This window comes from Podarcis cretensis (assembly GCF_951804945.1).
Source record: "Podarcis cretensis genome assembly, chromosome: 2".
NCBI classification, from domain to species: domain Eukaryota; kingdom Metazoa; phylum Chordata; class Lepidosauria; order Squamata; family Lacertidae; genus Podarcis; species Podarcis cretensis.
Window position 1 is genome coordinate 99,281,821 of NC_137171.1, and position 27,489 is coordinate 99,309,309.

The window sequence follows — 27,489 nt, forward strand, 5'->3', positions numbered from 1 at the left end:
AGGTACTGCTCCAGCAGGAAGGTAAACGGTGTTTCCGTGCGCTGCTCTGGTTCGCCAGAAGCAGCTTAGTCATGCTGGCCACATGACCTGGAAGCTGTATGCCGGCTCCCTTGGCCAGTAAAGCGAGATGAGCGCTGCAACCCCAGAGTCGGTCATGACTGGACCTAATGGTCAGGGGTCCTGCATGCCGTTTAGGAGATGCATGGTTTAATCTCTCATGGTTTTCTGTTTTAATGAAATGCAGTGTGTGTGTATGTGTTGCCAGTTTGAATTCAACAACATTCAGGCCATCCCCCACCCCCACCCCCACCCCCACCTCCATTTCACTTTTCCTGATAAAAGCAACCCCATCATGCTTGTTTACCTTATGGAGGTCTGTGGGGTAAGTGGTATTGATTTTGGTTAGGAAAAGGGTATGGCAGGGAAGGAGTAAACACTTTTCATCCAGCATCATTGGCCAGATCAGATTATTGGTAACTCTTAGTGGCTTCATTTGGTTAAAAGGAAACACAGACAACTTGGAGATACAATCAAGACCTGCATAAACTGGAAAAAAAAGTTTGGTCCTTTTATGGCTTCTCTTAAATTTCTATCATGTCACCTCTTCCTTTTCTCAGAACTAAAGAGGCCCAAATTTGCAACCTTTCTTCATAGGAGAGTTGCTATGTTCCCTTGATCATTTTGGTTGCCCTTCTGCATGTGCAGTCTGTTAGGGGACATTCAGCACAGAAACATGTGTGTATACCTTTAAGAAGTTTCTGGGATTAATTGGCTGCAGGTGGCCATTGCTATAAAGGAAAAAAGCTGAGTTTTGTAGCCTGCCTGCAGGAATAACACCCACCAGAGTTTGTGTTTATTGTTTAGTAATAAAGTCTTCATTTTAGTTTGGGTTTTTACACCTATGTTTCTTGGAGTCACTCTGTCCTCTGCCACCGGCTGGAAATCCCCTTCCAACACAGTATTAGTAAGGTTTGTTTCTGGGTTTGTGGCCTAATCTTTTTAGATGTTGCAGATAATTGTCTCACGCAGATAATGTTGATATGTACACACACACACACACACACACACACACATACTGTATCTTATGATGGATTGTTAGCAACCACGAAGATCCACAGGGATGGAAGAACAGAATAAAAACTGTTTTAATGGGTTAATAGCCAGAAAAGCTCACAAAATCCAATTGGGCAAAGACTCATCCTTGCAAATAAGACTCCAAATGTGACATTCATAGTCATCTTAGGTCTTATGCATTCATAGAAACAGTCTTAAATGCTAAAGATGGGCCTGGTGTAAAATTCTTCCAGTGAAGTGAGGAGAAAGTGTTAAGAGTACGCAGAGGTTTTGAAATTAAAAGCCATGACAAGGTTCGTTTTTCTTTCTTCTCCCAGGTGTTAACATGTACCACCATTTCTGTGACTTTGTCAATCTTTACATCACTCAGCACATTACCAATTCATTCAGCACGGACACCAACATTGTCATGTGGGACACCGTGAGTAAGATCTTTTGTTCACAACACGCTGGTGTTCATAGGTGTAGTATGTTCACTGTCTGAGGTAAACCACGGGCAGCATTAGCAAGGAGCATAGTTACTACTACCTGTGCCAGATGCTCTGTGCATAGACTGGTATAAACCATTGTCACTAGCAAGCTGGATTAAGTGAACTACCCTTCCAACTGGGTTGTATAGGAGGGATACAGTCAGTGTTTCCACACACTAATACCCCACCCTGTAGAATTCTATCAGCTTTATTTTATCTGCACCATCGGAATGAGTTTCTGGAACCAAATTGCTTTTTCTGTGCAGCAGGAGCAGGAATCACCATTAGGAAAAAGAGGTAGGAATAGGCCAATATATACATGGACAGTCCCAGGATCAAGTGGCTTTTCTTTTTTTAAGTTCTCAAAGCTCTTAAGCTACCTCAAGGTTGCCATCTGAATAGCCAGATGTTTAACTGTGAATCAACCACAGTCATTTGAAAAATAAGACTCGAGAGCCATCTTGCCCCAAAATGGCGAGTAGACATTTCGTTTTGGCAACTTTAGCCTTGGTTTTAGGAGCCATTTGATGCCTAGTTTGTATATCTTATATATCAGCCGGAGTGGGTGGCTGCCTTCTGTCTTAGCACTTGAACGTGGCTTCCTTATGGAGGCTTCTATTTTTTTTCCTTTTTTTGGGTATAATTTTATTAAGTTTTTCTATTTTACTTTTTAGAATATTCATTTAAACAACCTTAAAATATCAATGACTTCCCTTCTCCTCCTTCCATGGTTCAGTTTGCATGCCATAGATCAGGCTTCCTCAACCTTGGCCCTCCAGATGTTTTTGGCCTACAACTCCCATGATCCCTAGCTAGCAGGACCAGTGGTCAGGGATGATGGGAATTGTAGTCTCAAAACATCTGGAGGGCCGAGGTTGAGGAAACCTGCCATAGATCCCTGCATATTTTACATAAACTAAATCATTCAGTATTCCATTTTTACATCCATCAAAACTTATTTACACTGCTGAATTTATCTTAATGCTGCCAACGTTTTCAAATGTACACAATTTTCACCTGTATATTCATTTCCAATCTTCTTTAAATGTATATTCTTATTTTCTCTTATTCTCTTTCCACCCCCCCCATCCCCATCCCGTTTTCAACACCACCATTTCCCTTCCACAAAAAATAAATTCAAAAAATCTCTTAGGTTGTAAATATACTACAAACAGATGCACTTCATGATTACTAGCACATCTTTCGTACCTACGGGACCGCCTCTCCGGATATGCCCCGCGGAGGACCTTAAGGTCCACAAATAACAACTCTTTGGAGGTCCCAAGCCGCAAGGTGGTTAGACTGGTCTCAACTAGGGCCAGGGCCTTTTCAGTACTGGCCCCGACTTGGTGGAACGCTCTGTCACAAGAGACCAGGGCCCTGCAGGATTTGACATCTTTCCACAGGGCCTGCAAGACGGAGCTGTTCCGCCTGGCCTTTGGTTTGGACTCAGTCTGACCCTTATGTTTCCCTCCCCTGATGGTTCTGATTTATGGGCTACTATTAAAATGAGGCTGCATTTTAAATTGTATTTTAACCCGTATTTTAATAACCCCATTATTTTTTATTGTAATTTTATTGGTGTTAGCTGCCCTGAGCCTGGCTCTGGCCGGGGAGGGGAAGGTATAAATAAAAAAAATATTATTATTATTATTATTTTCTACCCACGAGTCACTAGTTTGACAATGTTTTAAAGACTGTGTGTGTATATTTCTATGTAAAATCATTATGTGAATATCCTGCAGGAAATCACTGCATGAAAGACTGGAGTTTCCTGTTTTTCTTGTGTTATGCTCCTTGTCTCTCGCCCTCCTCCTGTCACCAACTGATGCTTAAAATAACTGTGTCCCTGCCACCTTCTGGACAGTTCAAGGAACTGCCCACACCCTTTTGCCAGGCCTCCCAATAGTCTTCAGGGTTCTTTGCCACCCGTGTTTGCTTGATATTTTCTTCACAAGGCTGCTTATAGCAGATTTTGTGCCACTGTGAGAAAATGATGCTGGACAAGATGGGCTTACTGGCCTGTTCCAGCAGATTATTCTTATGGTTTTTCTCTCCCCTGTACTGAAGCTGCCTGGTCTACCCATGTCTTTTCCCTATAAAATATATATCTAATTGCAACTCCCACCAGCCGTAGCTTGCATGGCCTATGGTCAGCTGGTGGGAACTAGTGGCCAAAAATATCTGGAGAGCCACAATGTATTTGGAAAACCAGCAGTACCTGCAATAGAAGCAATGGGGAACCCATGCTTTATTTGCTAATGGTGCTGATCCTTGGCATGTAAAGTGCTGCTCCAGGGTGGAATCTACACACATATGGAAAATATGCTTTTAAAAAACCATTTTGAAAAATTCATTGAAATTGCCATGGCTCACTGTCGCCATCTAGTGTCACGTTTGTATATTGAACTTTATAACACACAAAAACATTTTTATTTGCAGCTGTGTAGCAGAATTCCTGGTTTCATCCCTACCCTGTCCAGCTATACTTAGGGCTCTCCGTTCTAGGACTGTCAACTGCATATGACTTGGGTTCCCACCTCACTACCTTTTCTTGGGAAGCGGCACTGTTTAAGAATGTATGCTGCTTCCCCACAGTCACTTTGAAATTCTGTAATGCCATTCTGATCGACAAAAGAGATGCATTTAATTCCTTGCATTGCCAGACGGTGGTGCCAAGTAACTGCTTAAACTAGCTGAACAGAGGCGGTGAGGCTTTCCCCCCCCCCCCCCACTTTAGGCAATGCATGTAGCTTTTGGCTCTTGCAAAATTACAATTCTTACTAAATGTTAGTTTCTTTATAAGTGAGTGAAACAAAGCAGGAACTCAGTGGGGGGAAATGTACCCAGCATATTTCCCAACAAACAAACATGGCAAGCTGTACAATGTGTGTGTGTGTTTGGTGGGCTGGGGGTCAATTTACAACCCAAGGGCCACACTCCTTTCTGGGTAATCTTCCGAGGGCCACAGTGCCTGGGGAGGGGGAGGCCAGAGGCAAATGCGGGCAGAGCAATGAAAAGGATGATCAATGTTCCCCCTTTTCAAATTTTGTATGAGCCTCAATTTAAGGTTCAGAGACACCCTTGTTATAGCAGTTGAAAAAGTTTCCCACTGTGTGGTCGAAATTGAGATCTTTAATTCTTTATTCCAATCCTCCCTCAGTACCTGTATGTCAAATCGGTTTGCTAATAACAAAGATTTATATATGTTGATGGCCGTTTTTTGTTGTTGCGTAAGAATCAATCAACTGCTTCAATATCTCGGGGGTCTCTGAGGCTGTAAAAGCTGCTGGTCCGTAGGTGGCAGTTAGCAAGTGTTTTATCTGAAGATACTGCCATTGAGCATTTGTAGGTAATCTGTATTTGTCTCATAAGATGGAATATGTATAAAAAAATCATCCTCTTTGTTTATCAGCTGGTCTAACGTTAATATACCCAAATTCAAAGTTTGGATCTACCCTTTAATTTTGGGAAACGAAAGAGCATGATGCTGGTGATTACAGACTGTTCAATGCTATGCATACTTTCTTGGGAGTAAGTTCCATAGGGCTTGGTGGGGATACTCTCTATTACAAGAATGGGGAATGTGTGGTCCTCCAGAGGTTGGTGGACTCCAGTACTATCTGGAGGGCCACAGGTTGCCATGCCCTGCCCTGCTCAGTGTGTTTACGATTCTAGCCTTAAGGCAGGAGCGTTATAGATAAGCCTGAAAGCTGTGAAAATAATGATCAGTCGTTTCTCACTAAAACCTCACTTGTGCTTCCATATGTTTTTGTTTTTTCACAGAGTGCCTATGGATACGGAGACCTCTTCAGCGAAACGTGGAAGGCATTTACAGACTACGAAATAATACATTTGAAATCCTACGATTCAAAGAAAGTGAGGAATATTTTGCTTTTCCAAAAAACAACAAAAAAAAACAACCAGATGGCTGTACCCAGAAGTCAGTGCTTTTGGTTCAGTTTTGTGACCATGTTACCGAATATGTATGGGTCCTTAAACTACAGCTGAACCACCCTTGCTGTAGAGCAGGGACATCCGACTCCCAATGCACTGTGATCTACTCACAGTATAAAAAAAACCTGGCAGTGATCTACCCATTGTTGTTGGGGGTGGGGAGGGGATCACTGAGGGGCCAGAGATCTACCAGGATCTACCAGGAAAACCACACTATCTACCAGTAGATCGTGATCAACCTGTTGGACAAGCCTGCCGTAGAGGGTTTTAAGATTTTCATTCATACTATAAGGTTACACCTGCACGGTCCACTTCTGCAGGTGAGAGAAAAGTACCTTGCAGCAGACCTGTTGCACACACACAGGTTTACGTTTATGGTTTTGCATAGGATTAAGTAGGAGGTTCAGTAATCTGGACAGAGGAGCACTAAAGGATTCTGCACATTTTATGCTTTCTTAATTTGCCTTTCGTTAAGAGAAATAGAAACAAAGGATGCTAAAGCATGACTTCTAACCTCCTTTCAAAGAGTGTGGTTTTAACAGCAGTTACCCTGCCTAATTCTAGGCACATAGTCTGAGTGTGCTGCGCATATGAGCATAGGCTCAGGACCTCTCAAACCTTTGCACGTCTGTGCTCCAGGAATGTGTGAGAGGGGCCACTCCTCATCTTACCCTCTTGGGTCTTTGTGTCAGATGCTGTTTCTGTTTCAGTCATTTGTTCAGTGCTTAACGCAAGGGGGTGCTCAGATTGGTGCTGTGATCTGGCTTCTGTTGCAGTATTAATAGGTCCTGCTTTATATTCACCTCTTTTAATTATATATCAGGAGTTCTGCTGTAACTTGTTAATGATCTCCTTTTTCAGGTATGCTTCAAAGAAGCAGTTTTTACACTGTTGCCTCGAATGAGGTACGGCTTATTTTATAATACACCATTGGTGAGTAAATACGTTGGGTTCCACACCCACCCACCTTTTTTAAAAAATAAAAAAGAAGAAATTTTGAATAAGATTTGTGAGATTCTTAAATAGATATGTTAAAGAAGAAAGGACTTCAATGCATAAAAGCTTTGTTTGGAGGTGGGGGACAGTTTGTTACTAGCAAAAAAATATTAAAATTTGAGCACATGGGTGCATTTTATTCCTATATGTCTGCTGTGATTTCAGATATCCAGCTGTCATGGTACAGGATTATTCAGAGCCTTTTCCCAGCATGTGCTGCACAGATTAAATGTCACACAAGAAGGACCCAAGGTATTAGTGATGCTCTGTGCCGTTCTGTAAGAATTGTGAATGAAGCTTGAGTTTGCATGCGCCCTCTCTCTTGCTTCGGATCGTGCTCACAGCTTGAGAAGTTCTCTTTTCCGATGCTCACAGTCCTGAGTTTCGTTGTAGTTTTGAGCACTCCTGTTTCCACTGACTTGCATATCTTCCTGACGAATGAAAGCTCCCTTGCAATGGCGAAGGGAATGCAAAGAATTTAAATACTGAAGGAGATGCCTCTTGCCTGCAGTACTTCTGTGCTCCCTGCTGAATCTTGTACATGCAGGGTGATAAATGTACACCAGCTCTCTCGCCGTAGCGAATTCTATCTCTTTATGAAGACAGGAGGCATTGCTCTGAACCCTTGAGCCACTTCTGCAGTTGCGTGGTTTGCTTGGTGCTGCCAGAACAAGTTTTCCAGCAGCAACAAGCCCAGCAGAGCCACCCAGTAAATCCTTGGCTAAATCAGGGGCAACGTTTGCTTTTTGTCCAATATCTGAATCCACAGGAAGATGCTGGCTCCATTAAAAGGCCTACAAAAGTGTGTGTGTTCACAGGGTGTATACTGGGGGGGAGGGAATCAATTTGGCTGCTTTTGAGTTCTTTAAAATATTTTCTGGAGAATATACTTTCATGCTTATCAGAAGGGGCTGGTGTTTTCGAGCTGTGTGCAACCATTTGGCCCTGATTTCCTGCTGGTATTACTAGGTGTCATGCAGTTAAACCTTTGTAATTCTTTCTTCTTCTTTTTACACAATTTACCCCCGATGGTTCGATGGATTTTTAAATTGGGAAGGGAAATAATAACCTTATTAGGTGGGCTAACACCTCCCCCCCCACACCCCAATAATTCGTCAACATATAAAGCATACTGCGTCTGTCTGTGTGACTTCCACTTTTTCAGATACTGCAGTGGTTTGTGGTGACGTGGGCTATTTTGTCTTGAATAAAACAAAGGGGTTTGGAAACCTTTGCTGCTAGTAGTGCTATCAAGTTCTCTGTGGTTTCATTGGGAGTCGAGGGACTTGATCAAGTCCATAAGGGGACTCTTAAATGACTCACTAGTTGTTGGTTGCAAATACTGCTTTTGGGGAAGGAGCATCGACAGAAAATGCACATTAGAACAATCCATTTTCAGGAATGTGCCTCTCTCCTGTGTGTGATATAAACGAGGTGATTAAAAGGAAAAGACATTTTAATCACTCTGCTAATTGTTTTTACATCAAGGGCACTAATTTATTCATTGTCCGTCAGCTGGTCTTTCTCCTCCTCAACTTGCAAATGGATTCGTTTTGCTACTTTTTCTTTTGCTTGTTCCCCAACAGGATGGGAAAATCAGAGTTACAATACTCGCCCGGAGTACAGAATACAGGAAGATATTAAACCAAAATGAGGTTAGATGATTCAAGAAAGGCTTCCACAGAGCAGTGGGCACAAGGAAGCCGTGGTTGGGTACAGGAAATGGGTGGGAAATAAAAACAGCAATTATCATGCAGAAATGTTGCTTTCCCCCCTCCCTCCCTGCCTCCCTCCCTAGCTTGCCAACGCTTTGAAAACGCTGCCGTTATTTGAAGTCCGAATAGTGAACTACAAGTACAAGTAAGTACACCTGCAAGGCGTAGCAGATCTGCAGCTGTTCCTAACTTGACTTTCACCTTTCTGCACACGCATGACGGGTTGTGTCCCATGGTGGTTTTGCACTAGCGGAAAGAGCTTCTGCTCGCTTCAGGTGAAGCACTCAATTTTGTCAGAGGAGGTGATTTTGAGGGAGCACAGAGGGCTACAGGAGATCAGTGAAAATGGCCTGCCCCACCTTGCCATAAGGAGAACTGCCTCTTCTGCTTGTGTAAAGCCATTACTGGATACAGACCAATTTCCTGGAAGTAAATCCTGTTGAAATCTTTGGAATGTTTGCAATCCCAGACATAGTTAGACTAGAGAGTAATTCCCACTGAACGTATTATTAGGACTTGCAAACATGCATAAGTGTACGCTGTTAAGGGTCAATAAAGAGAACAATAGAACATTTCCCCCCTTCCAGCCTCAGTGCTTTGTGGAAGGGCAGGGCCACGGCCACATCGGCAGCTCTATTGCTCCCAGTGACTTGGGCAGAAAAGGGGCGGGGAGAGGATTGTCAGCCCCTGGATGGGACCAATAGGGTTTCAGGATCCAGGGCTGTCTCAGCCCTGCCCTTGCCCCTTCCTCTGGCTCCTGCCAGCAGCCCACCTGATCACATGTCCAGCAGAATGAACAAAGGAACACCTCTGCTCTGCCTAATCCAGAGCTTTCTAAACTTTTCTTGTTGGTGACACACTTTTTAGATGTGCATCATTTCACAACATGGTAATTCAGTTTTCTTAGCAATCTGGAGCTTAAACTAATCCAGCCCCGGGAGGAGCGCAGGGAGTGTTTGTGTGTCACACCTGCACACTGCAGCCGACACACTAACATGTCGCGACACACAGTTTGGAAAGCTCTGGTCTAATCTAGTCTGTCCCCCACCCAACCCAACATGGAGGGCAGGTTGGATTGCTCTGCTGATTGCCCTCTGAAGTACAAGTTTGAAAACTATGAATGAGCTGTACGTTATTGATGTTGAGGCTAATAATGGATTTGAGTTTGAGTAACATTTGTTTTTAATAATGCACATTTCTTTCTTTTTTTAAAAAAAAAGACCAGACGCTGAAGCAGTTTACTGGGTGCATTTGCATGGCAACCTTTTAATTTCTCCAGTGCAACAATATGCTCTTCTAAGATCTTGAGCATCACCAGGAATTTTATTTCGGTGTATAGCTTACTTCCTCACCCCATAAGATATCCTTGACCTATCTGAACGATGATCTGTTGTGCTATTCACACATACCCATGTTAGAGCCATTCTTATTATACGTTTTCTCTAGGGAGCTCGAATTTAAGGAGCAGCTGAAAATCACGCACAATTCTGATATATTCATTGGGATGCATGGAGCAGGACTCACCCACCTTCTCTTTCTGCCAGACTGGGCTGTCATCTTTGAACTGTAAGCCTCCATGTGCTCATGTGTTTAATAGCTCATTTTTTGTATTTGCATGAAAATTGGGCTGCCGTGTCCTGATCCGGAGAAGGGCTTATAAACCGTGCTTTTAAGCAAACGCATGTCACAGAGGGTGAGATGGCGCCTCTGTATTTCTGTCAGAGCAGATATTGAACTTCCCTCGGTCATACAGTTAGAAGAAGCATTCCTTGATGTGTACCAGGTGGAGTGTGACAACTCTGTTCATTGGCCAACTTGTTTGGGCAGAGGTTGGCAGCTGGGAACCTCCACGTTGAACCCAGCCAGCGATGTGGAATGCCCCGGTGGCAAAATGAATTAGAGAAATAAAATCATAGAGAGCCGAACAAGTCCTTAAAAACTTATAGTTTAACTCCTTGCCCAAGGCCTGTTGATATGAACCCACAGAAGTTCTATAAAGATTTCTGCCAGTGTGGTGTAGTGGTTAAGAGCGGTAGTCTTGTAATCTGGGGAACCGGGTTCGCGTCTCCGCTCCTCCACATGCAGCTGCTGGGTGACCTTGGGTTAGTCACACTTCTCTGAAGTCTCTCAGCTCCACTCACCTCACAGCGTGTTTGTTGTGGGGGAGGAAGGGAAAGGAGCCGCTTTGAGACTCCTTTGGGTAGTGATAAAGCGGGATATCAAATCCAAACACTTCTTCTTCACTGTATTAATCTGGCCTCTCTAAAGTTTTCTTCATGAGGATATGGTTCTTGGATTACTGCTCTAAAACTGTATGGCAGGTCTACATTTCCCTCCTCGCCATCTTATCTTTAAAGCCATTGCTTCCAGCTGAATTTCACCTTACTAATAGGAAAGGGTCTTTATTATTTGAAATAATCCTCCGTGGTATAGAAGCCAGGCACAATGAAGTGTGCCATTGGGGGGGGGGGTTGAGTCCTACGATGGGGGTAGCTGAACCCTAGATTTGGAGGTTCTTTAAAGCCCAGTTTTATCTAAATGATTGTCCTACGAACTGTAACTTCCATGTTATCAGGCACGTACGCATGTCCTTGACCTCTGAGCTGTATGTTAGTAAGTTCAAAGTTACTGTATTAATTTACAAAGCTTGGATCCAGGTTATCTTAAGGACCACCCAATCCTTTGTATCCCTCCCCAGTCACTGAGATCTTGAGGATATGTGTGTGTGTTGCTGGCCCCCATGACTCAGGTGCATGGCTTGTCTCCACTGAGTCATACATTCAGTCCTGAGATTAGGTAGCCCGCTCCTTCCCCGGTTTAATGCCTGACAAAGCCCTTTCAAGGATGGGCATTTCAAGGATGTTTTCTGGGAGAAGGGGGCGACAGAGGACGAGATGGTTGGATAGTGTTTTCGAGGTTACCAGCATGAGTCTGACCAAGCTGCGGGGGGCAGTGGAGGACAGGAGTGCCTGGCGTTCTCTGGTCCATGGGGTCACGAAGAGTCGGACACGACTAAACGACTAAACAACAACAAATTGTGATTTATTTTATCCACTGCATGCTTTTAATGATTTTTATATACACTGCTTAGAGACTTTGGTTCATAAGTGGTAAATAAATAAATATAAATATAAATATAAATATAAATATAAATATAAATATAAATATAAATATAAATATAAATATAAATATAAATATAAATAAATAGTACGTTTCCAAGCCCACCCCCAAAAAAAGTCCGAATCAAAGGTTGGGGGGGAGGAGAAGGGAGAGAGACAGCTTGAATGCATTCTTTAATGCTTGCTAGAGCAAAACCCAAGTATCAAGGGGATTTGGTTCCTTGGTTCTCTCTGTAAGGTAAAGGTAAAGGACCCCTGGACGGTTAAGACCAGTCAAAGGCGACTATGGGGTGTGGCGCTCATCTTGCTTTCAGGCTGAGGGAGCCACCGTTTGTCCTCAGACAGCTTTCCGGGTCATATGGCCAGCATGACTAAACTGCTTCTGGCACAATGGAGTACTGTGACGGAAACCAGAGCTCACAGAAACACTGTTTACCTTCCCGCCGCAGTGATACCTATTTATTTACTTGCACTTTGACCTGCTTTCGAACTGCTAGGTTGGCAGGAGCTGGGACAGAGCAACGGGAGCTCACCCCATCTCAGGGATTCGAACAGCCGACCTTCTGATCAGCAAGTCCAAGAGGCTCAGTGGTTTAGACCACAGCGCCACCCTGGCTCTCTCTGTAGCAAGAGCTGTAGCAGGGGAAGCCGCAGCCCATCCGTTTCCAATTGCTAGTAGAACGATTCTCCTTTCCGTTTCCTGCAGGAGAAGGGCAGGCACTAAAGAGGACCGTTGCTCCTTTTGTTAATGAATCCCCATCATTTCCTCTCCAGGTACAACTGTGAAGACGAGCGCTGCTACTTAGACCTTGCAAGGCTGAGAGGCGTTCATTACATCACCTGGCAAAAGAAGGACAAAGTGTTCCCTCAGGATGAGGTAGTGGGTGGGATGCAAAGGTGTTTTGGTTCTGTGTTTTTCATTATTATTATTATTATTATTATTATTATTATTATTATTACTTTAAAAATGTTTTACCCATCTCAGTTCTTCCACATGAAATATGATTCTTCTGCTTCAGCCCAAATTAAATTCTCTGCTCTGATTAAAGGATCATTTTATATGAATAGCTGGAGGAGGGAGAGAAATGAAATTAATTGGCCATTAGTTCAAACTATCAATAGCAGTGCTGTTAGGTGTTTTCTTACTGACGCTGCTGCTTTAGGGAGGATCGATAAATCAGCGGTTATGAATTAAAATGCCTGCTCAATTTGCTGCTTGTTTTCCAGGGGAAAAGAGCTGACTTGTTTTGCTTCCATTTTAACTCCCTTTTCTTCAGGGGCATCATCCAACACTGGGAAAACACCCGAAGTTTACAAATTACTCCTTCAACGTGGAAGAATTCGTCCGCCTGGTGCTTTCGGCGGCTGATCATGTATCGCAGCATTCCAAATGGCCGTTTAGGAGAAAACGCGATGAATTCTAGATTAATTGCCTAATTTCACAGGGTATTTTAAATACAGCAGCGTTATAAAATGTCAATTGTTCCGATACACAATTACAATTTTTTTTTCTCTCGGGAGGAAAAGTGTTAAAAGGATTGGTAGTTGCATATCATGGTTCCCACCCTCACACTGTTATTTCTGTGTGTGTCGTCGTCGTCGTCCCCACCCAATAATGTTCTCACTCTCAATTCCTTTCCTAATTTTACTTGAGAAATTTGCATTTTGCAAGGTGTATTTATTAAGATGGCTAATATTTGCACTACTTCCCTCCCTATTTATTTTAGGGGTTTTGCCCCCATTGCTAAAAAGAAGGGTAAAGTTACAAATAAGTGCAGTGGGTCCGTTTTCCTTCTCTGCTGCTGCTGCTTTTTTTAAAAGACTTCCAGGTTGAAACCATACTTGGGGTTAAGTCCCATTTAACTCATTGAGACTTACTTCAGAGTAGATTTGTATAGCGTCACACTCCTGTTTTAGCAAGGCACTCCACAGCACTAAGAGAGACTGTGGAAAGAGAACTCAGCTGAATCTGGGAGGCCAAACTACACATTACAAACAATGTGGTTTTTAAATGTGTGCTTAAACTAAGCACAAGGCCACCAGGGGGCAAGCAGTGGCTCGGATGAGTAAGTGGATTTTTAGTAGGAACCCAGTGCAGGGCCCTGATCCAGATTAGGAACCCTGTGGCTGCTTTTTCTTCAGAATAAAAGTGGTTACCTAAAGCATGCTTTCAGGAAAAACTGTGTTTATCATAACATGTCGTTTGGTTTTTAAGCAACCCTAATCTGCTTCCTCATAGGGACGCAGGTGGCGCTGTGGGTTAAAGCCTCAGCGCCTAGGGCTTGCCGATCGAAAGGTTGGCGGTTCGAATCCCTGCGGCGGGGTGCGCTCCCGCTGCTCGGTCCCAGCGCCTGCCAACCTAGCAGTTCGAAAGCACCTCCGGGTGCAAGTAGATAAATAGGGACCGCTTACCAGCGGGAAGGTAAACGGCGTTTCCGTGTGCGGCTCTGGCTCGCCAGAGCAGCGATGTCATGCTGGCCACGTGACCCGGAAGTGTCTCCGGACAGCGCTGGCCCCTGGCCTCTTAAGTGAGATGGGCGCACAACCCCAGAGTCTGTCAAGACTGGCCCGTACGGGCAGGGGTACCTTTACCTTTACCTTTACCTTTAATCTGCTTCCTCATCTTTTCAGTTCTGTTACTTTGTTGTTGTTGTTTAGTCGTGTCCGGCTCTTCATGACCCTATGGACCAGAGCACGCCAGGCACTCCTGTCTTCCACTGCCTCCCGCAGTTTGGTCAAACTCATGCTGGTAGCTTCGAGAACACTGTCCAACCATCTTGTCCTCTGTCGTCCCCTTCTCCTTGTGCCCTCCATCTTTCCCAACATCAGGGTCCTTTCCAGGGAGTCTTCTCTTCTCATGAGGTGGTCAAAATATTGCAGCCTCAGCTTCACGATCTGTCCTTCCTAGTGAGCACTCAGGGCTGATTTCCTTCAGAATGGATCGGTTTGATCTTCTTGCAGTCCATGGGACTCTCAAGAGTCTCCTCCAACAACATAATTCAAAAGCATCAATTCTTTGGCAATCAGTGTCTACCCATTTCAAAGTTAAGATGAGTCATGTACAAACTGAATTAACTAAGAAATCAAGCAGTAGTGCACTTGGGCCAGGGAGTGGGGTGCAGGCATGGGGCAAATGCCAAATTGCTGTGTCCCCACCAGAAAACCTTGAAATTCAGAATTGCGGAGCTTGATGGGAAGACATTTCCTGGCAAGGAAGTTGGGTATGTTGTTGTTTTTCTTGGTAATGCCTTTATTTTAAACTGTCCCGCTGTTAGGTATGAAAACTATGGCTTAATACATGAACAGTGTTTGTCTCCAAAGCTTTAAACTAATTTAACTTTTCATAATCCATGCTTGCACTGTAATAGTGCCTTGAAAGAAATGTAACCATGTGTCTTCATGCAATCGCTTACTGTTGACTTCATGCAATCGCTTACTGTTGACTTAATCAGATATATCTGGTTGAATGCTTGTGAGCCAAGTCCTTATGCGAATCACAGTTATGCCACAGATTGTGGCGGATTTTCACTTGTGTGTACCAACCCATCGCCCTTGCCAGCTATGCTTCTATGCCACGGTTCTCCCTCTCTGACATATGTTATATTTCAGCCCGTTCTTGTCTGGCCTACTTAGCTGCAGACATGGCAAGTACCTGGTCAGTGTTACTTTGCATGTTCCACTAGCAAGCTCAAAGAAGAGCAAGACAAATAGGGCAAATGACAGCAGAAGTGGTTTGTTCCCCACTCATTTTGCAACTTTTGTCATCTCATTGGCTGGTCCCCTAGCTCTGCACTATAACAAAACAGATACTGTTGGTGTCAGTGGGTTGGATCCAAGTGCATGGGGCAGGCTGGAGGATGCTGAGCTCCTCACCTCCTTCCTGCATGGCTCCCCCAGTCCTCCTGAATTCCTCTCCTCAGGTAGCCCTGCTAAATGGGGGCTGCAGCATAGGAACTAAGAAAAAGGAAGACCCCCAAAATCAGGTAGAGGCAAGCTGCCAATTTACTTTGGTTTGTGTCCTTTATTTTCCTAGTTTGGGCAAGACTTGTCCCTTTTGTGGTCTTCCTGATTTGTCTAGTTAACTGCACTGGTATCCCTCTAGAGTTACGTGTGCCCTTTCTAACTTTTTCCAGAGAGGCACAGATGTTTCTCTGTTGTCACAAACACAGCCAAGAGTCTTGTGCCTATAAGACTACCAGATTTTATTTTGGCATAAGCTTTAGTGGACTCTAGGGTCACCTCCAGACTATCATTATTTTATGAGTGGGGTTCAGTTGCACTCTGGTGAATTCATTAAAGTGGGTTTGCTGCTCTTTTGCACCTTTGCACCTTTTTAAAAATAAAGAAGGTATATCTGCAGTAAGGAAAGTGAAGGAAATTGCAGTGGAAAACACAGGACAACAATTGTTAGATGCAATGCTGTATAACCTACCTGAAAACAGATAAGAATGAATGAATGCTCAATAAACAGAGCATCCCAGTCCACAAAAGCATATATCATAATAAAATTTGTAAGTCTTTAGGATGCCAGAAGACTATTGTTTTCTAACAATTAAGTACATTCTGTTTGGGCCTCTTGTTGCAATAGTTTTACCTAATTGCCAGGTTTCTAAAGAGATCTGACCTTAACTTTACATACGCTCTAATTTGCAAAACCATTCTCTTCCCCCCCCCCCATATTTTATTGTGAGTTTTTCATTATGCACTGCGGTGTTACAGTGCTGCACCGGCTACTTGTAGCCCAGGAGAAGAGGCTGGTCTAAGGAGATCCCTCAGCACAGAGCCGCTGAGTACTGAGTTGTGTGTAGTGTCTTGGGGGCTAAATACAGCTAGCTGTCAATCACGTCAGTAGTATAGCTGTCCCTTGTTCAGGATCGAAATACTGTACGGCACGTAACTTGATTTACAGAGCAACCCTGTGCATGTCTACTCAAGAGTAAGGCCCATGAGCTTCAATGGGACTTACTCTCAGGTAAGCGAATATAGGGTTGCGGCCCTATGCTACTTTTGTGTGCACAAAAATATGAGTGCAAAACAACCCTTCCCCCAAGAAAGTTATGTTGGTGCAAACGTGCGTATGATTTGAGCTTCTGAAGTGAGTTGATCAGCAGATATTGCAGCCTAGAATCAGGGCATTGAGGAAGAGAATGGTATGCAGAATCAGGAAGGAGAGTGTTATAGTAGATGTAACTACTTGAGTGGTATGTACCTGACAACCATGGCTATTACTGACATCCATTTTCTAACAATCATGAGCTAATTTATATACTGTGGGGCCTATTTGCCGTCCTGCCTATGGAGGATGAAGAGAATGAATTATTGTAAGAGTAGCTTACACATAGGTCTCTCGTGACTTGAAGTATTGCAGAGGTTGAGCTACAGATCTCTGAAACGTATTTGTCTTCTCCTTGGACCAGGACAGTTGATTAAGAACTTGAAAGGAACTGTAAAAGTGTATTTTTTTGCATATGGAAAAAAAACTTTCTGAAATGCACTGGTTTTTTAAATAAATATATATATATTGCATTGATCTGTAAGCTTCATTTTTTAAAAAGCAAATTTGTACCATTAATTGTTGGGGGATGGTGGGAGTTTGAGTCTATCTCTGTCTGCAGGGCCACCCTGCTGCAAATACCTTGTCCACCATCTGTAAAACAAATTACTGGCAAGAACAGAGTTGCCTATTTCTAAGGACTTCACTTGCTAGCCTTTGAAGTAGCAATAAATAATGAGCTGCAATGAGAATAAAAAAAGGGTAGCATTCAGTTTTTCATGTGTTGCAAGTTTTGTTTGGATGAATTACTGGAGAAGGATGCTGGAAAATGAGTTAAGCATATCTGTGTGTTGAATTAAACACTAAATGCAAAGGATAAGTATTGCCATGCACTTAAGAGTTAAGTGGACCACTCTGCCATAGTTTAGAATAGGGGTAAGTCAACCTTTTTATATCTACCGCCCACTAATGCATCTTTATTGATGGTAAAATTTCCCAGTGCTCGATGGAAGGAGTATTCAGCTTGTGCCGTAGAACCCCCTACCACCCACCTAGAACCCTGAAACGCCCACTAGTGGGCGGTAGGGACCAGGTTGACAACCCCTGGTTTAGAAGGATAGATATTTTACAGGGTTATTTTTGCAAAATCATTTACTGTCATGAACAAAGGGCATGGCAGTTAATGCACATCTCATTCTAGTAGCAAACTCAATTCCTTGGGAATTGACTCAATGATGCTTTGGTTAATAATAATAATAATATTTCTACCCTGCCTATGTGGCTGGGTTTCACCAGCCACTCTGGGTGGCTTCCAGCAAAATCTATAAAGATAATAAATATCTGTTCTACATCTACAAATATCAACGGGGTCTCTGCTCCAGTGGATTATCTGATGTCAAAATTAGTTCATTTCATCTACAGGGATATTCATGCGCTGCTGCCACACCTGGAGCGCATGCATCACACTGCATGGTGTGCTGAGTTACCGCATTTGACGAGAGAAAGGATAGCTCTGGGATTCCAATATGTTAAGGACTGTAAGAATACCTCTTCACCCAGCAGTCTCTGCTGAGGCCAATAGGCTGCTTTGCACGTGGTGCTGAACCACTACACAGAATTCCACTTCATATGTTTACACAATCCCTACATAGAAGGAAGGCATAGGAACTGGAAGAGTTAATGTACATGTAGATTGCGGTGTGTGCCATCATGACTGCATGGGCCGCATGTTGGCACGCCACCGTTAACCACGTTCCCAACCCGTGTACATGGCAGTGATCCAGATATACATAGGATCATGGCTAAGGTATGGTCTACATGCATAAGATAGTGTTCCTTATGTGGAAGTCCTGTCTATGCAAATGTTTTGTGATATGTAAACCAGTCTGAACTCTTTGAGGAATGGAATAGCTCATTTTTTGATTGGTTAGAATTTGGGCTTGGAAGAGGTCATAATGCATTCCAAAAGCAGTGTCCTTGGTTGTCCTGCACAACTTCTGAAGAATTCAAATGAACAGAAAGTATTATTCCATGACAATGTCTGATAATCCTTTTGTTTCTTGTTGCTGAAATTTGACTGTTAAATTTTTACTCTGGTTTTGAAATAAAGTTAAATGTTTTATGGTACTTTTCTGTCTCTTGGTTGTGGCATTTAGGATATCTTCTGCTAATGACTCGCTAACTTTTTTGAAATGTCTACAAAGTGTTATTCCATGAAATAATTTCTCTTTCCTCACTGTAAACACTGAAATACATCATCTTTTTAATTAAAAAAAATGAATTGATGAGTAAGAAAATTCCAACTGTTGACAGCTTTTCTTTCCAATTTCCAGCTACTTCTAAATCATAGAGGTTAGGACAGTAGGTGGAGCTAGAATACTGTCAAATATCACATCTGTATGTCCAGCATCTTCAAGGAATGAAATTCGGGAGCGAAAAAGCATGCTGTAGAAGCATTAGTAGCTATTCATTCAGTTATTAACTAGCTGGTCATATAGTTCATTTGATGTATTTCAGATTTATGCCCCACCTTTTAACCATCTAGGTCCTCAGGGCGTCTTAGAAGCATAATTTTAAAACTGTAACATACCAAGAATATCAACCAACCAAACAAGATAACAGATTAAATAGCACATTGTAATGTATTTAACGGCAGATTAAAATGCTACTTTTAATTGGAACTGTCCCTGTGAACAGATGTTCAGGGCTGATAGCCTTCTTACACGAAACTTCTGTACATCTCTTGATTCTCAGGTAGCAAGACTTTCCAAACAATGCCTCAGACCCATGACATACATTTAAAGCACACCCAGCAGCCATTTAATTACCTGACTTTTCCTAAGGAATTCTGGGACTGTATATAGTTAAGGGTGCTTTGGATTGTAGCTGTGTGTACGTGTGAGAGAACTATAGCTCACGGTATTTTTTTTTTTGGGGGGGGGAGTAATATGCTTTGAATATGTGTCACATTGAATGTTTGAGAGCTCATGTTTACCTTTGTTAAAATAGCTCAACATTCACCTGTATAGAGGTGCTGTAATAACATTAATCTTAATGTAGCAATCCTAAACATATTGACCACTGAAAACAAAAAACTTGCTTCCAAGTAAACACACATTATGCTTTTAGAGCAGTTTTCAGATAAATTCTTTTTCCCAAGTGTCAGACAACCTGACTGACCTGTGAGCCAAGTGGGGGCTGTTCATTACATGGCTTGTCCTCATAGCCAGATTAAGGGCAGGCAGGTTTGGCCTACGTAACATGTTAGCATTCCATTCCTGTTAGCATTTCCCTCCTCCGTTGCTGATGTGTGACTGTTACATCACATGTCTGTATTTACTTTCTAGGCTTGGAAAGCCTGAGAACGGAAGCTAGCCTTTTCTCTTCCGCTCTGTTGTGTTTTTGTACTTTTTACTTTCTGTTCTCTCTTGGAGCTAAAGGGAGAGGATGCCATGATCGCTTTGTCCTGTATATACTGATTAATAAAAGCTTAGAATGAGCACACCAATCTCCACTTGGTTTCCGCTAAACTCTGTTGGGTGTGCGTTCACATAGGCATCTGCTATGTGTCGCTGGAGCGTGCTGGGGCTGATGTTTTATGGATGTCCCGGAGCTGTGCAACTTCAGGAAGACACCCGGAGAGGTTTGTCTCATCTTGGGGGGTTTGTGTAGCCCCTGGCTTATTTTGACATAACATAGTCCCCCAAAGCAACTGCATTGCTTAAAACAACTTGGGTCCAGGATACCTCAGGGAACTACTGAACCCTTATAGGTAAAAGGTAAAGGACCCCTGGATGGTTAAGTTCAGTCAAAGGCTACTGGTGTTGCTGCGCTCATCTCGCTTTCAGGCCGAGGGAGCCGGCATTTGTCCACAGACAGCTTTCCGGGTCATGTGGCCAGCATGACTAAATCACTTCTGGCACAATGGAACATCGTGATGGAAACCAGAGCGCATGGAAATGCCTTTTACCTTCCTGCTGCAGTGGTACCTATTTATCTACTTGCACTGGTGTGCTTTCGAACTGCTAGGTTGGAAGGAGTTGGGACAGAGCAATGGGAGCTCACCCCGTTGCAGGGATTCAAACCACCAACCTTCTGATCAGCAAGCCCAAGAGGCTCAAGAGCAAGCTGGTTCCCGGAGTTGGTGAGGCTCGTTTGACAACAACGAGAAATCAATCTTTAGTGGGATTGGTCCAGTCCTGCGGCACTAGAGATTCAGCAGGCGCCTTCTGTTCCAACTTTTAAACGCCTGTCGAAATCCCTTCTGTTCTGCTAGGCCTATGCAGACAATTCAGACTACATCACCCACAATGGTCTAGTGCTGTTTGTTTTTGGTTTCCTTTTGCTTTTAACTTTTTATGATTTTATTGTCTGGGTTTAGGTTTTTATATTGTTGCGATATATATTTATGATACAGGGGTATTTAAATATTTTTTTTTTTTATAAATAAAGCATTGGTTGGTTAGCTACCATCTGGATTTGGCCCTCAAGCAGGGACAGGGAACCTGTGAATCTCCAGATATCTTTGAACTACAACTCGCATCATATTTGACATTTACTATGCTTACTGGGGCTGATGGGGTTAGAGAGTCCAACAATGGGTTTTCCTTCAGCTGCATAGTCCCACAGGGTGTCCAGCCACTAGTACTGGCTCTCAACAGGGTAAACTCTTTGGCCAATGGGGGCTATGCAGCTTCATGTGATTCCTTCCATTGCTGGATTGGGCCTCCAGACAAAGAATTACAGCCAATGCTAGTCCTACTCAGAGTAGATCCTTTACAATTAATGGATGTGACTACCATTATTTCCAGTGGGTTAGCTTGCGTACAGGACTAGCATTGGGTGTAGGCCGAGGGAATTTCATATTTGAATGCTCTTGTCTTTCATATTTAAAACTCCCTGTGCATTCAAAATGAGCATGTTGCGAAGATTTGTTTCAGAACCTTCCTGACATGCCAGCTTTGTATGTGCAATGAATTTTTTATTGGGCCAGGGGAACAGCTGAACATCTGGTATCTCACCTAGAGTCTGCAGTGGAATAATCCAGCAACAGAGACATCAGATGGGGCTTCTGATCATGAGTACTGCAGTTCTTAAAGGGGCTTAAGCATCCTTTGTGAACCACCTACATCTCCCTCATGAGGTCCTTGTCAGTCAATGAAAACCAAACAGCTGAAGTACCAATCAAAACCCCAAGCCCCAGTATGGTGTATTATGTTGGTGGATGTGTGTCCTGGCTGGCACCAGACTATGGAAACCTGTTTAAATTCCCTGCTTAGCCACGAAACTCTCAGGAATGCCTTGGGGGGCATGCAACAGTCAGCCTAGCCTACCTCACAGGGTGTTGTGAGGATAAAATAGGACACACTCTGCAAACTCCCATTTCCTGCTGCATCCTATTGAAATGCAGTCTGTGCTTGGAAAGGTTGCACGATGTGATTCCTTGACAATTCAAGTGGCCTGTTTCTTTGGAGTGATTCCCTTGGGTTATTTTTCAGGAAAGAATGAAAGTTTGGTGTGTCCTGAACATGCTTTTCAATTAAACAGAAAGTAGAGAGAAAGAACAAACAGGTGTTTTTCCAGGTTCTTTGTTAAGGGGTACTACCTGCCCAGCAAAAGAACAAATCCAAAGTTCTAAAAATGTATAAAGTGAATTTAATGGGCAACACTCTTCCTCAAATTATTCTACTTTCAAATGATAGCCTGGGAGATGACAACAAACACTATTCTCTACAGCAGTAAAAATTGCTACAGGATTATAGAAGATATTGCAAATTTTGATGGAAATGCTGTGAAAATATCTTGGAGTGTTTTGACCATCATATTTGATGTTCTCAGTTGAACCTGTCTTTGACTATATCCAAAGCAACATTATCCAAATAGCCTGGTTATCAGCTTCAGCCGGTCTCTGCTGTTAGGCTGAATGGGGACTGGCTTTGATTTTTCTGAATATCTAAGCATTAAGACACACCTAAGGTAACTTGGGGCAGTTGCCAGAACCAAAAGGAATAGACGTGAGCTCTCCTTTTCATGGCAACAATTTTACAAAGCAAAACGAATTTTTGAAGAAGGCAGTTTGAATATATTTAGTCTTTTGCATTACTCAAGCTTGGTAGATGGGGAAAGCCTGCAGTCGAGAGGGAAGAAAAAGTGAAATCATTAGTAATGAAATTGATTTGCATAGACAGATATCAAGCCTTCATTTGCAGTTGCATAGAACCCAGATTGGTAGAAAATACCCTTCAAGCAAGAAGTGAATGTTTCTAGAGGAAAGTCAAATGGAAGTCAAGAAATGAGAGAAAGAAAGGAAAAGCACCTGTGTGTGATGGAACTGACTGGACTTTGCATTATCATAAGGGGAAGAGTTGAGCATTGTATGTTAGCAAGGATGCCACCAGAGCTCTCCCCACCCCCTGGAGAGTACTGTAATGGCATTTGGGGAGTTGGGATCCATCATTATGTCCAGTTTTTCTATAAAAATTAGACTTGTTGTGCATTGTTTGCACGGTTTCTTCCCAGAGTAGCACCAGGTGGGAATGGCATACCACATTTCCCCAGGACTTGATATAATTTAGGGTGAAGGCTGATGTAATGTAAAAGGAGGACTTGGAACAGATTCTTCAACTGATGTGAGCCTGTTTTCTACCTGGATTCTAGTTCAAAGGATGGATGTATATACCAGGGAGTTTAATGCTAATATAGCCATCAGATATACCCCACCTGGGAAGGCGATAAGTCTTTTATATTTTTTAAATTAAAAGGTGTTTTATTAACTTTTTTAAAAAAGGAAATGTCTTGGAATAGAAAAACTGGTGCCATGTGTGTGTGTGTGTGTTGTCTAAGTGACATCACAGGTGCTGGCCAATCAGCACTACACGCAGCCAGCGTCTGCTACAAACCTGCAGAACTGAGATATTTTTACATATTTTTTTTTGAATGCCTTCCTTTAATGCAAGAGAGGAAACTTGGATTGGAATAAACGGATAAAAAATGGTTGCATCATCAGGTTGCACTTCTCGTTATTACATTCACCAGCCATGTACAGCAGAATCCCATACAAGTACGCTCTGAAGCGAGTTCGGTTGAGTTAAATGCGGCTTATGAACAGGGAAGTGTTATAAGCTTTGAGCCTTAAGGATGCCATCACTCATACATGGGCCAAATGCTCATATAGACTCACATGCAACACCTTCATAACACCTTCCAACACATAGGCCTGCCAGCAGTTTGTTCCCTCTTGACACTGGAAACTGGCATAACAGAGATGACAGTAGATGTAATGCAAAGAGTGTGACTGGGATGTGGAAGCAGGTAACACCTCTAATACAAAGCACCCCCACCATAATTTAAAACATAGTTAAATCACATGGTCCCCTCACCCGAGAATGCTGGGAACTGTTGTTTATCCCTCACAGCACCTTTAGCAAACTACCATTCCCCTGACTCTTTGGGGGAAGCCCTGTGCTTTTAGTAAAAGCCAGTGTGGTGTAGTGGTTAAGAGCGGTAGTCTCGTAATCTGGGGAACCGGGTTCGCTTCCCCACTCCTCCACATGCAGCTGCTGGGTGACCTTGGGCCAGTCACACTTCTCTGAAGTCTCTCAGCCCCACATACCTCACAGAGTGTTTGTTGTGGGGGAGGAAGGGAAAGGAGACTGTTAGCCGCTTTGAGACTCCTTCGGGTAGTGATAAAGCGGGATATCAAATCCAAACTGTTCTTCTTCTTCTTCTAATACATGGTGCGGATGCGACCAGAGCCTCTCCAGTCCTTCGCAGCTGCAAGTATGATGTAAAGTCACTTTGCGCTGCATAACCTTGACATTTCAGATGCCACCTGTTCCTCTCCCGCCAACCTCAGGCAGGCTAGATTCCTGCCACAGGGCCCAATCCCAGCTTCACCGGGCTCCAGAAATCACGAGGCTGTCCCAGAAACCAAGTTTCCGTGACACTGTCCTTTCCTGCCACTCGTCATGCGGGAACAGAGCGCTGCCTCCACTTCTTCTGACAGGGCATGCATCTTTAGCCAAGCTTCTGCACACCCTGATGCTGTGTGGCTGCCTGGATGGCTGATTCTGGCAAGGCCCATTGGATGCTCAGCCTAGCTGGAGATTCCACCCACTTTAATCAGAGCTGCTTATTATTATTTTTATTATTTTTCACTGGGCTCCGAACGCCGCAGGCTAGAAAGCAGAGGTGCCGCCTGCTGACAGAAGGACGTGCCTGTCACCCTCTGATGATCACAGCTTGAATTGTTTGTCTTTTTGCAGAGCAGGTTAAATAGATTAGCAGGCAACAAGCAGCAGCTAACCTCTTGGAGGCTGTTCTTCGATGAGAGAGATCATTATGGCTGGGACGAGGAGCTTTGCGCAGACTGCGTGTGCATGGAAATGTTTTCATTTATGGAGGGATGTGATTCTTGATGCTGTAATAATTCTGTCCGTTGTCAAAGTCGTCCCAACTGCATTTCTTTGGTTTACAGTGCTACGATTTCATTGAAGGGAAGCAGCAATTGCCCACGCAGGAAGTGACAAACATCTTAGGTGTTTTATTTTATGTAAAATGCTGCTCTGTTCTTAATTTCAGGGCACTTTCCAGTGAATCGAGAACATGACAAAGGAAAAACTCGGCAGTGTAGTAGGGCACAGCCCTATCAAGGAGAATCGCAAGCAACAATTTAAAAGCCCCATATTGCGAAACGCTCAAAGCCCCAACTCTTTCATGAAACATCAAGGTTAAACATCAGACAAAATAGCCGCAGCGGTAATCAAAGCACCACGAGCACGATTTTAAAGTGTGAATAAAAATGTGTTTGTTATTTATGCATTTCTGAGTATCTGTACTTTCACCCTTTCCAAGGCATTTGCATGGCTCTTGTTGCAAGGTACTCCCTCTGAAGAAATAAAACAATAGCATAAAAATGGAAACAGGCTCAGAAGATAAAAAAAACAAAACATTATGACATGAGAGTTTCCCCACAGGCATGGGCAACCTTTGGGCTGTCAAGGGATGCATTGCATCTGGAGCAAGCTGTGTGGGGCCAAGGGAAGGGTACGAGTCAAAAGGGGAGACACAAAGAGGACCGCCTCAGCTGATGATCTGAGCAGACGTGGAAGTGGCTCCTCCAACAAATGGGCCATGTTTCCATTCCTTACCATTGACAGCAACTGTATCTCAAGTAAACAATCCTTTGGCAAGGTACTCAGAGCGGAAAGGCCACCTCATAAGACTATTCAGCCTTCCCCTATCTGGTCTTCTCCACATGTTTTGGACTACAATGCACACCATCCCTGAACACTGGACCTCTAGAAAGCAGCAGGAAGGCTGGCTTAACTAGTGTGTCAGCCATGATATTGCTACTATCGATGAGGCAGATCTCAAGAGCACTATGTAATGCTGGTTCAAGGCCCTGGCATGGAGATTTTCTTCACCACCTTGAAGATCCCAGATGCTTGCCCTGGTTTTAATTTTACTAAAATCTGCTGCGATGAAAAGATTAGAGCTGCCAGTTCTTTGCAGGATTCCTCACCTGCCTCTTCATTGACTTTTCAGTGTGACTAAACGTATTTGTGATTAAAGCTTTGGTTACTACTCCGTGGTAGAAGGCAAAGCCTTCTTTGATGCTTCCTTCTTCAGACCCAAAATAGCTTTTATATTTGCCCCTCACTGATTAAAATCATCCCACCATTAATCAACTCGAGGTTTAGTTGACCAACCTTCAGATTTATACGCCTTAAATGTTGCAGCCCTACAAATACGAGGATGTCAAAGCCATTGTACACTAGTTCATTTTGGTGACTGGGCAATGCTCAGGTGAGCTAGGATCCAAGGCTTCTTGCCAGAGTTCCTTAACCTGCCATCCAAACAGCCATGCCGCAGATATTTTGCCCTGGACAGGAGAAGAAAGAAAAGCAGGCTGGCTCCGATTGAAGAGTTGTGAGACTTTTTGCACAGACACAGGCAGCAGGAGGCGAAGCTGTGAGTGATCATTAATGCAGGCAAGGCTGCTTTTGTTTCCTACTCAGTCGGGTCACAGGTGGCGTCATAGCCTGCTTCCTGAAGTGCATTAGAGAAATGGAAAGGTACTGAGGAGATCTGAACAAAGGGAAGGCTCTTTAAGTGAACTGTGATGCAGCCAAATAAAGCAGCGGTGGGCAGAAAGAGGATTGACATCCTTTGGTGGAGCTCCAGGTGGTTCTCAGTAGATCAGTGTGGGTTTCTGACATGCAATTGTTTCACAATAGCAGCATTTAAAAAGTAGTAATAGAAGTAGTAGTAGTACTAGCAATAGACAGCTGGGGAAAAAAAGAGTTGTTGGGGAGTAGACTTTGGAATGAAATGGTTTGTGAGATTGGTTCTGGCTCCAATCACCAATTTGTGGACTGCCTACCTGGCTAAGTCATGGTTTGGCACCTAGTTCTAGCTGATTGGACCCCACTTGGAGTTAAGAACATAAGAATTGTCCCGCTAGATTAGGCCAATGGCCTGTCTAGTTCAGCATCCTGGCCAAGCAGATACACGTTTCCCACAGGTGAAAAACCCTTGTAAAGTAGATTCTGAAAGTGAGTTATGAACATCCTGGTCTCAGAGTCATTCAAATCAAATATGTCTTGGTAAGAGGACACGATGTTTCCATAATGTACCCCAAAACCTAAGGCTATACTGATGTGACAGATTGCACAAAGGTGAGCAGGGGATGCTGGTAGAATTGCATGACCCCAATGACCACATAGGAGCTATTGACCACATGGAGAATTGGTCCTCAGATTTCCAAGCCCAAGTGGAGGAACTTATAGTATCTAGAATTAGCTGTGTATTTGGATGGACTCCGAAGTTTCTGTTGCCGTTTGTTTCTTTTGAAAGAGACTAAGTTCTTCTCATGATATATGCTTTCTCAAAAGAGCCTTACCTGCCCCTGTAGTCTGTTGCCTTTTCTGTGCCAGGTGGAGACTGTTTTATTTGCCTAAGGATATTTAGTTCTTGCTGCTGATTTAATTAAGTTTGTATACTGCTCTATACCAGTAGATCTCAGGGCAGTTTATTGTTTGTAAGAAGAAGAGTTTGGATTTGATATCCCGCTTTATCACTACCCGAAGGAGTCTCAAAGCGGCCAACAATCTCCTTTCCCTTCCTCCCCCACAACAAACACTCTGTGAGGTGAGTGGGGCTGA

At 43.4% G+C, this 27,489-nt stretch overlaps 1 protein-coding gene across 3 annotated transcripts in view; it reads left to right on the forward strand.

The window, feature by feature from the left end:
- Positions 1-18,446, forward strand: part of EOGT (EGF domain specific O-linked N-acetylglucosamine transferase) — a 30,464-nt gene extending 12,018 nt beyond the window's left edge. For 2 of the 3 annotated variants that reach the window (XM_079963444.1, XM_079963445.1), the window contains exons 9-17: positions 1,392-1,495; positions 5,331-5,423; positions 6,363-6,434; positions 6,663-6,749; positions 8,084-8,152; positions 8,296-8,357; positions 9,659-9,778; positions 12,106-12,208; positions 12,609-18,446. In XM_079963444.1, the coding sequence (XP_079819570.1) occupies positions 1,392-1,495; positions 5,331-5,423; positions 6,363-6,434; positions 6,663-6,749; positions 8,084-8,152; positions 8,296-8,357; positions 9,659-9,778; positions 12,106-12,208; positions 12,609-12,755 (857 nt within the window). In that variant the 3' untranslated portion in view covers positions 12,756-18,446. The remainder of the gene's footprint in view (positions 1-1,391; positions 1,496-5,330; positions 5,424-6,362; positions 6,435-6,662; positions 6,750-8,083; positions 8,153-8,295; positions 8,358-9,658; positions 9,779-12,105; positions 12,209-12,608) is intronic. The other variant, XM_079963446.1, reaches the window with a different exon arrangement.
- The last annotated feature ends 9,043 nt before the right edge of the window (positions 18,447-27,489 follow it).